This window comes from Emys orbicularis, chromosome 10 (genome assembly GCF_028017835.1).
Source record: "Emys orbicularis isolate rEmyOrb1 chromosome 10, rEmyOrb1.hap1, whole genome shotgun sequence".
In the NCBI taxonomy this organism is placed as follows: domain Eukaryota; kingdom Metazoa; phylum Chordata; order Testudines; family Emydidae; genus Emys; species Emys orbicularis.
In genome coordinates this window covers 40,928,482-40,940,106 of record NC_088692.1, presented here as the reverse complement: position 1 = coordinate 40,940,106, position 11,625 = coordinate 40,928,482, and the positions used below count along the sequence as shown (strand labels likewise).

The following is an 11,625-nucleotide window of genomic DNA, read 5'->3' as shown; positions in this document are numbered from 1 at the left end:
TTTAGATGGTAAGAACGCATTATTTAATGTCTGTAGCCTTTACAAATATTCCTGAGCCCTGACACCTTTCAGGGAGCCAAAAGACGGTGTGTTCCTTAGGTTAGGCATGATAAGATACAGACTCAGTAAACAGACTTCAGAGCTCCTGTAGAGACTTGATGTCATCACACACGCCTTCATAGGCATATTCTGTACCAAACACTTATGGCTTCAGAGTGAGATGGCTCGGCTAGGATCTAGGGTCAGAGGATCTGGCATGAAGCCGACAGCAGTCACTGCGAACTAGGAAGTACCATGTGTGCAGCACTACAGAAGCAATTGGGGGAAGGTAGCAGCAGCAGGAGTTGGGGGTGGCGATTACTGGTGCTATTCAGTTCAATAAGGGAAGGGTTTCCTGTCCTGGATCACTACCAGTATTTGCCGCAGAGACCAATGGCTACACACAATTTACAGCGCCAAGAATACTGCAGAAATGAGCAGGAGCACCACAGCATGAGGGGAGCCATCTTCGCAATGTACTAACGTAGCAGGAGTTCATGGGCAGATTAAACATTCTCTGTGTGACTAGAAAAAGCTGCACCACCCGTGCCCCCATAGCCCATTCCAGGACAGCCATAGTGCTCATCTGTTCAGAAGGCAAATGGTGTTGCAAATGCACACTCCCCCTTAGAGAGCAATGGTAAGCTCTAGTAAGGTCTCTTCAAGGCTTTAGTAGTGACAGTGTCACTTCCCTTTCCCAGATCTCTGCAAACTGGTCCTAAGGACACCCTCTCCCCTGCAAAATGCTTTAAAATAGCTTTGACATTCCCCATCGGCTTGGAGCATGGCTGACAGCGCTGCAAAGATGTGGCCAACGAGAGTCCAGCCTTAGAAACACCCTCAGGATGTCCTGTCCAAGATCTGCTGGGCGATGTGAGCAAGGGCAGGGAAGGCAGAGCTCTTGGGAAACTCCTGGATGAAATCTCTGCCTTCCTCCAAGCTCTGAGTGAGCTGGGGATCAAGGGGAACACACCCTGTGTGAGAGGGCAAAGGGAGAGAATGACTGTGAGACCACTGGGACGAGTTACAGAGATGAGAGTTACATATGCAAGTCAGAGAGACAAAGGTGGGAGTGAGACACCCACATCAACCAAAGAAGAGACAAAATGATAAGACAAACAGGACTGAGCATTATTAACCTCCTTACTGCTCACTTGCAAGACTACGTTCTAGACATGTGGCACCATACCAGACATTTTCTGGGTAGAAAGGAGCTATAAGTGCTTCTAGCACCATAATCAGCAGAGATTTACCCTGGCATCACTGTCAAGACTATTGCTCCTTGATTAGGGGGAGGAATAAATAATTAAGGAGGTTTAAATAAATTCCTCATTTCTCTCACAAGAGCTCCACTGGACTCTCAGTGGTGCTGCCTGTGTTTGCCGTTACCTGACGGCAGGCAACTAGGATCGCTCCAAATCTCCCACCATATCCAAAGCCAAACTGGACTGTCAGGTTCTCTGCCTCTGTTCTCTACTGGCCAGACATACAATGACCACATCCTTTTGGCAGCTCTATGCTCCTCTCCCAAACCAGACTCTCTTCAGACCTCAACTGGAGATGCCCCTCCTTAGCTTGCCCCTCAGACCCCAACTGGTTTCTGGACCTCATTCCATGCTCCTTGTGGCACTGTGTTCTCACCACTCACCAACCATTTGCTCTTCCGATCTACCCCTCCCACTAGGGAGGGCTCTGTATTCAAAAGGCACTCACCTAGGAATGGGACTCCAGCATGCCTGGCCAGCTCTTCACCACCCCCTTTGGAAAAGAGGTTTGTGCACTCCTGGAAGAGCAGAAGAAACAGCATTTAGTCACCAGGAACTTCCCAAAGCAGAAGTTCTGCAGACCGCCGGGCATCACAGATGGGCAACATGACTGTTTATCTGGGTACATTTAATGCAGAGAATGATACCGTTATCTGAGCAAGCAACGCTCATTTGCCTCTGGCAGCTGCTGATCCCCCCACTTCATGCACTTCCTCAAAGACATTCTTACCCCTCATCACCCAGTAGGAAGACAAAAGAGTTGCCTCTCCTGAACCTACCCCAACAGCCAGCCAATGAAGGAGGGCAGGGTCCACAAAGCGGTACAGTCAGCCGCTCGCCTCCAGAGACCTACCACATTACCTTCATGGCATTCCCTGGTCTCTCAGCAGCCAAGGGACCACAGTCAAGAAAAGTCAATTCAAACCCAGGCCTCAAGCACAACAATGTAGCAGATTGCCTAGCACCCCTTTGAGGCAGGGGGGTACTCAGCCGTGGGTCAGTTTTAAAGGGCTCACCAAACAGTGCGGGCAGACGAAACCACTCATGTTCTCTACAATCCCGATCACTCGCAATCCTGTCTTCTTACAGAACGTCAGCTCTCGCCTGACATCCCCTATAGACACCGCCTGTGGGCACAGAGTCATGGGGTATCAGTGATAAAGGGCCAGCAAAATCAGAGAGGTGCATGTCTGTCTTTCTGCCCATTCATCCAGTGCTGCCAATCCTTGAGATTAGGGCAGGGTACACAGACACAGGTTGGAGGGATGAAGGGAGTAGAAATGCAGAACTAATAGCCATAGAGAGACACTGACACTCATACAGGGTCATGTAAACACAAACCTAAAGGCATAATGGGGTCGATAAAAATATTAGTTTGGTGTGACCCCAGGGCAGGGTGTGGAAACATCTGCCCCAGCAAGCATTACATACCTGTGGCGTCGTGACCAGGACTGCCCCGAGAGGCTTATACGGGCGAAGGGATTCTACCGTAGAGATGTGCTCATCCGAGGTCCCCGGAGGCGTATCCACAATGAGGAAGTCGAGATCTCCCCAGGTCACGTCGGAGATAAATTGCTTTATCAAAGCTGCCAAAACAAAATGGAGGAAAATCTTTGCTTTCAGCTGAGGTGTGGTCTGTAATCTCAACAGTGTGGTAGCAGCAGGTGTTAGATATCAGATCACCACACTGTGTGAACAGATAGGTGCAAAAGAATAGACTTAAGTAGGAAGAGAAGCCCTCCATCAACAGAAGCAGTGGCAGTGCCATCTTCCCTCAGGGTCTCTATCCTGCCCTACAGGGAATGCATCTAGGTGGCAAGAGGATAGTTCAGTCTCCAAGGCCATTGAGATTCTGTTCTGTGTGCCAACAATAGCGAGCATTATAGACGCCTGTCCAGAGAGCACAGGACAGATCTACCAGCTCATTCCCCAGGGCTGGTTTACACTACACAGTTAGATCGACATAAGGCAGCTTATGTCGACCTAATTTTCACACTACAGCCGTGCTCCTGCAGATGTAAGAGCCCCATTACACCAACATAATAGCTTCACCTCCACAAGAGGCGTAAGGCTTATATCAGTGTAGTTTAGGGTAATGCAGTGTCTGTGTAGACACTGCGTCCCTTACATTGGCTGCCTTGTCAATTTCACGGCAGGAGCCATGCTCCTGGCGAGGAGTTGAGGTAAAAAGCCCAGGGCGGCTTCGGACCCCGATCCCAGCTGGGAGCCAGGGGAAGAAGCCAGCGGGGAAGGGGAGCTTCAGATGATGACCAGGCCTAGATTGAAAGCAACAACCTAGAGGTCAAAGGCTACCTACATCTAGTCTGTTATCCAGCCCTAGTTCGCCTGCTCAAACGTAGCAAGAACTACAGACTGCAACCCATGCCTAAGCACAAGGGGATAATGAGACAAGACCAGCCTGTAAGTAAGGCAAGGATGTATTTCAACGAGTTTCATCTTTGCAGGAGGTGCCCTTGCTGTAGGACAGTGGTCCCCAAACTGTGGGGTGTGCCCCCCCCGGGGGGGACCTGGAGCCCCGTTCCACCCCCAGCCACAGCTCCACTCTGCCCCCTGCTCCGCCCCCAGCCCAGCTCTGGTCCCAGCTGCAGCTCCACCCTGCCCCCAGGCCAGCTCCACCTCTTGCCCCAGCTTTCTCCCCCCATCTCCCACCAAGTTCTGCCCCCAGTTCTGCTTCAGCCCAAGCCCCTTTCACTGAGGATGGAAGCCTTGGCTGTGCAATAATGGAGAGGGGGCACAACAGGAAAAGTTTGGGCACCATTGCTGTAAGGTCACTACCAAGAGTAAAAGCATTCTGTACCGTTTTTCTTGGGTCCTCTCCAAACCACAGCATCGTCTGGCTTCTCCAGCAAGAAGCCAATCGACATGAGAGAGATGCTTTTGTCCTGGTCGACGAAGACAGGCACCCAGCCACTGTCACACTGGTGCACGCCCTTGCCCTGGACTTTGAGCATTTGAGGGATGCTGGGGCCACATAGGTCCACATCCAGGATCCCCACCTGCCAGTGAATACGGGGAACCATTCAGACAATCCCTTACACTAAGACAGCACAGAGGGCCACCACAGTGGCAAAACATAACTCTTCACTGATTTCTACAGCCCAGACCTTATGGAAAGGATGGCTTAGAAGCCTACACATCATATTTGAAATACACAGGAACCACATGTTCAAATCCCAGATGAGTTCACACAGCCCTTCACCTTTCCAAGGGAGATCAGTGTGTCGTCACTGAACTTCTGGACAGGGATCTTTCAAATGAGACCTTAAAAACCATGGCCCATCTGCTCTGCAGGACTTCAAAGAGCCTTTGGGGCATTTTGTTTGCCCTGTGTACTCAGCCACAATTCCCCACTGCCACTATTGTTGTGCTGAGTGGCTGTCCCTCCTTCCACCCGCCCTCCCTCCCCCGCAAGAGGCCACATTTTAGTTAGTGTGTGTGTGTATTAAGTGCTCTGAGAGCCTTTGCCACAATGTAAATTGTAAACATTCATATAGCTCATGTCCTGCTTATATGCACAGGAGGGCCCCTCCCCTGTTCCAAGTCATTCTCTCTACCTTTCCATAGGCAAAGCCCAGTGTCCTCTCAGACCCCTAGAAACCTTTAGAGGGATTTTGCCTCCCCTTTCTTTTTCCTACTCATACTCATGCCCTATAACTCGGCATTGCCCACACAATAGCTGCCCCGAAGCAGGACAGGCAAGACAACAGGAGGCCTTGGAGAGCAATGACAGCAAAGGTCAAGGACCCAACCCTCATGGTCTCCATCCACACAGCAAGTGTGAGACTATCCCAGTAGCTTTTAACAAAGAGCATAGTATATCAAAGCCTGCCAAGCCCTGGGCAGACATTACTTAGGAAAGGGAGGCAACATAGCCTAGCGATTCCATTGAGGTCCAGGTGTCAAGGAACCTGAGTTGTTTTTGGTTTTTTAATAGACTATCAGGGTTGGCAGGGACCTCAGGAGATCATCTAGTCCAACCCCCTGCTCAAAGCAGGACCAATCTCCAGACAGATTTTTGCCCCAGATCCCTAAATGGCCCCCTCAAGGATTGAACTCACAACCCTGGGTTTAGCAGGCCAATGCTCAAACGACTGGGCTATCTACTCTTGGTTCTTCCACTGTCTCACTGTGTGACTTTAGACAAGTCACTTCCCCACTCTGTGCCTATTTCCCTATTAGCATAATGTGGACAATTATAATGAACAAGTTTTGCACAGCGCTTTCACAATATTTTGCACATCTATAGCATCTTTATCGGAGGACCTTAAAGCTGGACTTTGCAGCTTTTTTGGTCAAATAAATGCAGAAAAATCAGAAATCGTATAGTAAAAATAACTTTTGCTCAATCTCAGCAGCATGTGCTTGAAGGATCTTAATGACTAAATAAAAAATGCTACAAGATGCTTAATACCTAGATTATGAGCATAAAACCCCAGACTAGAATCTTGGGTGCACATGGGGAAGGAGAATACACTCATGACTGACACATGGAAGCTTGCTCACCTTCTTCCCAGCGTGCCGTAAAGCCAAAGCCAGCTCGGTGGAGACAGTGCTTTTGCCCACGCCTCCTTTTCCTGAGAGCACCAGAAGGATGTGTCCAACCCCAGCCAGGTTACCTCTCTCTGTGAAGGACAACGGAACAACACTGAGGCATCCCTGCGCCTCTACACAGCATCATGCTGCACTGAGGATGTATGAATAGCAATGCCATAGGCAGCCAGCTGAGTGACTCCTCACATTTTACAGCTAGGACATCATTCCCACTAAAGGAGCTATCACCATGTAACGTACAGAAAAGACATTTTGGCTAAGGTGTTGCAGAGTGTTTAAAAATAGTGGGGCAACCTGAGTCAAAATGTGATGGTGGATTTTGAGTAGACAATTATCTACTAGGAACACGGCTGTGACTCATCAGCTCAACATACAGCCAGTGGGTGGTAAGGACTTTAGCTCTGATTCAGCAAAGCACTTAAACTGACCTCAGTGGGACTTAAGCACATGCTTAAATGCTTTTGTCACTACTGCTCTGGGCCAGATTGCAATTTGGGACCCAGTGAAACGCTCTGGGCCTTCCCTCTCCTCAGCCGTCAGTCCCCTAGGAGTTTCCTCCTTTCTGTGCTGTGTAGATCTTGTTTTTCTCGATGTGTCAGTGTCTTGTTTTAAATTTTCTTCAGTTTGCTTGCTGCACAGTCAGTGTTTGCTCTGGTCTAAACAACTTCTGTTTATGACTCATACACAGTGTGCTTTCAGTCCCCAGGGAAGGGCTGTGAACACATTCTTCTGAGATTCTTTAAATGGAATATAGTTAGAGGGCCTCAAGGGGTACTGGGAGAGGTGGGAGAAAATCTGAAATCTGTGATCTAAAGATCCATCTAGAGACAAGAACTACACAGCTCTGAAAGCAAGAAAAATTCAAAATGGAGATAAATCCCTTGAAAGCCCCAGCAGACCTGCATTAACACACTCATTTCACTACTGTAATGACACCGGGGGAAATTACACCTTTGAACCATCCCGAGACTGAAGTTCTGTATTGAGTCACAGCACAGATAAGTGGCAGTGCGAGATTCCTCACCAATGGAATTCAACTTTGACCCAAGGGGACCAGCTTTATGCATGAGGGAGGAGGAGGATGGGTATTGTTACAAGTTTCTGGAGCTCGGGGCAAATGACGCTGCCTCATGGCAAATTAGGGATCTTAGTTAGTTTCTGAACTCACATGCTATATTTGGCAGAGGGCTGGAACTTGCTGTACCTCCAGGACCAAAGATCACTGACAATTTTAAGGACCAATGTCTCATGAACCACCAGAAACAAAGCTTATACACCACAGGTTTTCAATAAACCCATCTTTCCAAAGGCAGACAGAATTCATCTCTGGGATCTTGTGTTCCAGCAAAGGCCTTTACTGCTAAAAATCACATCTGGATTGTTATGTGGGAGCAGGGGAAAGAAGCAAGGGATCAATGAGAGTAACATGCTTTTAAAGCAAGAGTGCCACCTAATTTTGTTTTAGGTATGTTTTGTTACTGATTGTTACTTTAAGTGTTTCATAAACAAAGTTAATATCAGCACCTCTGCTGCGATTTGCAAATCTGACACAACTTCCTGAAGATTTTTTCTAAGGCCCTAATTATAGCTAAACCATCTCCATGAATCTTTACATTATCTGTACTTCTGCACTAGTGGGACCAGGTGTCCAATGGAGAACTCCCTCACCTGACTCAGAGATAACAAAGGACTATTTGAATTCCAATGGCTCTTCACATTCCTGAATGGTCAGTAACACATCCTGGAAACGCTAAGGACTCAGACATAAAGGTAAACACAATCCTTATTAAGTCCAGGAAAAAACAGGAATAGCTAGGAATAATGTGAGTCATCAAGGAATTTCCCGAAGCTTCACATATCAAAGTGGGGTGTACCTCAGACACCAGGTTCCTTGAACCTGAACCATCAGAAGCAGCACTTGAGAGGAAGATGTGGTCTCCTGCTTCGGAGGGGTTTTCCAGTGTTTCAGGGAACATAAAATAGCAATCAAGGAAGAGGAAGACTCCATTTTACTGAAGAACAAGCTGAGTGAGAAAAACAGACTTCATCTTGAGATGGAGCCTGCTTTTACCATGGGAGAAGTAATCAGGAACTCAATCAAAGGTAACTCATAGCACAGATCTCTGCTCTCTTTCTCCTTTGTAATGAAAGGAAGAAATTGCAAGACGTTTCCATAGGTGTTTAATATCTAACATCCTTTTATGTAAGTTCTCTCTCTCCCTCTGTATACAGATGAATTGTCATATTGTTGGGGAGCATATTAGGTGGCATTTACAAGGGTAGCATTGTTATTGTTCTCTCAAAGGGGCCAAGGACGAGAGAAAGCAGTGAGTTCCAAAGGCTAGATCCACAAAAGGACATAACTGCCATTTTAGGTACCTAGAGCTAACATGTGGGAGGACTCTGAGATCCTCAAACCCTCTATTCAGCTGCTGTCTAATCCCATAGGTGCCTACATCCCTCCTGGGAGATGCACACAAAACCACTGCGGTCCTGACATCGCCAAGCTGCTCGGTGCTCTAGGTCATGCTTAAGCCTTGTCAAGGCTGATTCCCCACTCTGGCACTTCGAGTGCAGAAGGTGGGGGCCCGCAAGGATTCTAAAAATTAATACTGGTACTCCAGGCTTGTATTAAACTCCCAAGGTTACAACTTTTTTCTGACTTTGGATGGGTAGATGCTGCCACCACCCAAGTGCAAAAACCCCTTTTTGAGAACCCAGAAAGGCGCACTTGGGAATTCCTTCCTCTGGGGTATCCTCAAGCCCTCTCTCTCTCCCCCCCCCCCCCCCCCCAGGAAGAGCTGAGAAAGAAAAACAAAGGAAATCAGCTGTTGCCACCAGCTAATTAAACAACATATGCACAAATCTCTTAGGACACAAAAATCCTAATCCTGTTCTTAAAAAAGGTAAATTTTATTAAAAACAAAAAGAAAGAAAATACATCTGGAACTTAGGCTATTGCTAGATTTAAAAAGAGCAAATATAATAATTAAGCATCAAGAATCATTTTCTTGAGGTCCAGCTTAATGGTTACATGCAAAACAAAAGCATTTGGGGGTTAGCACAGAGAAGTCCACAAGCCATAAAGAAATAAGAGATATAAACCTAATCACATCTTCCTAGACATTTCCTGATCTACTTGCATATCTGGGGTTTCAAATGAGTAGTTTCTAGGTATGATTTAATGATTTTTCATACCTGGCGCAAGCTCTTACAGCATAGTCCAGCCCTGTCCCTGCTCTCCAGGAGACCCACCACAGACAGACAACTGGCTGGCTGGGCGTCCATAAAAGGGAGCTACCCCCCCACCACACACACACACACCCCCCTTCATTTATCACAAGCCCCAATGGAATTCACAGGCTAGGTGCCCTTCCCTCACATCTCACTTGCAGGGCCTGATCCAGCAGGTGTTCTCTGAAGCCCTCACACAAGAGACAGGTGGCATGCAGGAGAATGCCCAATAACCCAGTGGTCAGGACTCTCACCTGGGAAATGGCAATGACCTGAATTGGGATCACTCATATTCCAGGAAAGAGCCCATCCGCATGTGATGGGGTGTTCTGGGGCAGGTCTCCCACAGCCACTCCTGTTGGAACTGGACCACTTTGTATAAATAATTAACTATTCATTGAGCCAGAAAGAAATTGATTCTACAACCTAGTGGTTAGGTCACTCACCCAGGATGTGGGAGCCCCAAATTCCAGTTCCTGCTCCAATGAACATTTAACGATTTATACAAAATGGAACAGTTCCAACCAGAGAGATTGAGAGAGAGACCCACCCCAAAACACGCAATAGCATGGGGGTCAATCCTCCCCAGGGATGGATGCCCAAATCGGGCAGAACAGGGATTTGAAAATGGGTCCCCCACCTTCCAAGTGAGTGCCCTAACCTCTGGGCTATTGGTTATAATGGGGTGACCATCAGTCTCCATCTCTCATGCACGTACACCTGAGTAAAATAGAGACAGGGGGCTGACCTGACTTAGAGCTTATCTATACTTGAAATGCTGCAGTGACACAGCCGTAACGCTATATTGTAGACACTACCTACACCGACGAAAGGGGTTCTCCCATCAGCGTATGTAACCCACCTCCTTTCTAGAGTACGCAATCCAGCATATGTAATCTATTTCTTCCATCAACCTGTCTACATAGGGACTTAGACTAGTTTAACTACGTCACTCAGCAATGTAGATTTTTGACACCCCTCGGCGACGTAGCTGGGTCCATCTAATTTTCTAGTGTAGACCAGCTCTTAGGTGCCTAAGTCCAGGAGCAGGATGACAGCTGTGAATCCCAAGCAGAGATCTGTGCCTCCCTCTTGACCAGAGTAGGTACCTATTGATGTTTTGTTTACATCCCACCCCTTTGCTTGGCATTTTTGATTGGTTTATTTATTCAGCTTCAAGTTTAGCATGCTAAGCCCCATTCTGTCAGTCCTAGTCTTAGGGTACGCCTTCACTACGCGTCGTAGTGCCTTGCGGGTAGCAATCGATTTATCCGGGATCGATATATCACGTCTCGTTAAGATACGATATATCGATCCCCGAACATGCTCACCGTCGACTCCGGAACTCCACCAGAGCGAGCGGCCGTAGCGCAGTCGACGGGGGAGCCGCGGCCGTCGATCCTGCTCCGTGTGGACCCCAGGTAATTCGATCTAAGATACTTCGACTTCAGCTACACTATTCGCGTAGCTGAAGTTGTGCATCTTAGATCGATCCCCCCCAGCCAGCGTAGACCAGCCCTTAGGTGCTTAACTCTCCCCATGCCTGGGAGCCTAACTCTGGGCTGAGGATTCCACTGGGCAACAGGACGCCTAAAGGTTAGGTACTGCAATGCTCAATGTTGCAACATCTAAGCCCTTTTGTGGATTTAACCCCAAGTTGCTGGTCATAGGAGAAGAGAAAATGTAACAGGAATAGGACTGAGCTAGGTTATTAGCACAAATTCTTGGCAGTTTCATCAGTTTCTGCAAAGTCCATGTAGTAGGGTTGAGCAAGATACCCTTCCACATGGGAACTGGTACTATGCTGTTTTAGGTACTGTCCACACTACAAAAACCCACCAAACACCTACTGCGTTAGACTACGATAAATTGTCCCCAAGATAGTTAGGCACAATCTGCTCTGAAAGACTGTGTTTTAACTATGCTGGGGACCTACCTAGCTGTCACGGGGAAGCGATGGACCCCGGCTGGGAGCCACCCCCAGTCCCAGCGTAGCCAAAGCCCCGCCCCACCCAGGGCTGGCGGAGCAGAGCACGGCAGGCCTGGTCAGCAGCGGCTCCGAGTGACGCATGTGGCTGTTCTGGATGCCGCAGAAACACGGTCCAAACAGCAGCTGTTCAGCGATGCCCCCCGCGTTGGCGGCGGGGCCCGGGAGCCCATCGCTCCCCGCGCATAGGGACCGGGCACTATCGTGAGCGGCTGAGCCTCGCAGTCCCCTGAGGCTCGTGGGCTCCGTCTCGGCACTGAACTACAGCAGCGAGGCGGTCCCAGCACAGCTAGGGAGGGGAGTCAGGGGACGCCGCTGCGGGAGCCCTCCCTACAATCCCCCGCAGAGTGGCCCCGATCCTTCTGAACTTGCAGCTCCCCCACTACTCACCCCCCACAGCCTCCATGCTGCCTCAAGCACTGCTCCTGCACTTCCGCCTGCCCCGAGGTCACGCGCAGAGGAGCGCCGCGGCCAATGGGAAGCCGAGCTCTGGCTGTAATCCCGCCCCGTGAACTAATTTTGGCCCCG

At 48.8% G+C, this 11,625-nt stretch overlaps 1 protein-coding gene across 2 annotated transcripts; it reads right to left on the bottom strand.

Annotated features, from left to right (window-relative positions):
• Positions 1–11,553, bottom strand: NUBP2 (NUBP iron-sulfur cluster assembly factor 2, cytosolic). 2 transcript variants are annotated; one of them, XM_065411742.1, is made up of 7 exons: positions 11,488–11,553; positions 5,829–5,947; positions 4,123–4,321; positions 2,736–2,890; positions 2,321–2,431; positions 1,753–1,822; positions 1–1,013 (listed from the first exon to the last, which is right to left on the bottom strand). In XM_065411742.1, exons 1-7 carry the CDS (start codon positions 11,501–11,503, stop codon positions 880–882), a joined length of 804 nt encoding a protein of 267 aa, XP_065267814.1. In that variant the 5' UTR covers positions 11,504–11,553; the 3' UTR covers positions 1–879. The 2 variants fall into 2 exon arrangements, with proteins under 2 accessions (XP_065267814.1, XP_065267815.1); XM_065411743.1 differs by lacking the exon at positions 2,321–2,431.
• Between the last annotated feature and the right edge of the window lie 72 nt (positions 11,554–11,625).

Bases quoted from the DNA above. Each gene is read 5' to 3' on its own strand.
- NUBP2 (XM_065411742.1), bottom strand. The intron at 4,322-5,828 runs GTGAGCAAGCTT...ATTCACTGGCAG, and splicing joins TACGGCACGCTGGGAAGAAG to GTGGGGATCCTGGATGTGGA. The intron at 1,823-2,320 runs GTGAGCCCTTTA...CTGCTCTTCCAG, and splicing joins TCGTCTGCCCGCACTGTTTG to GAGTGCACAAACCTCTTTTC.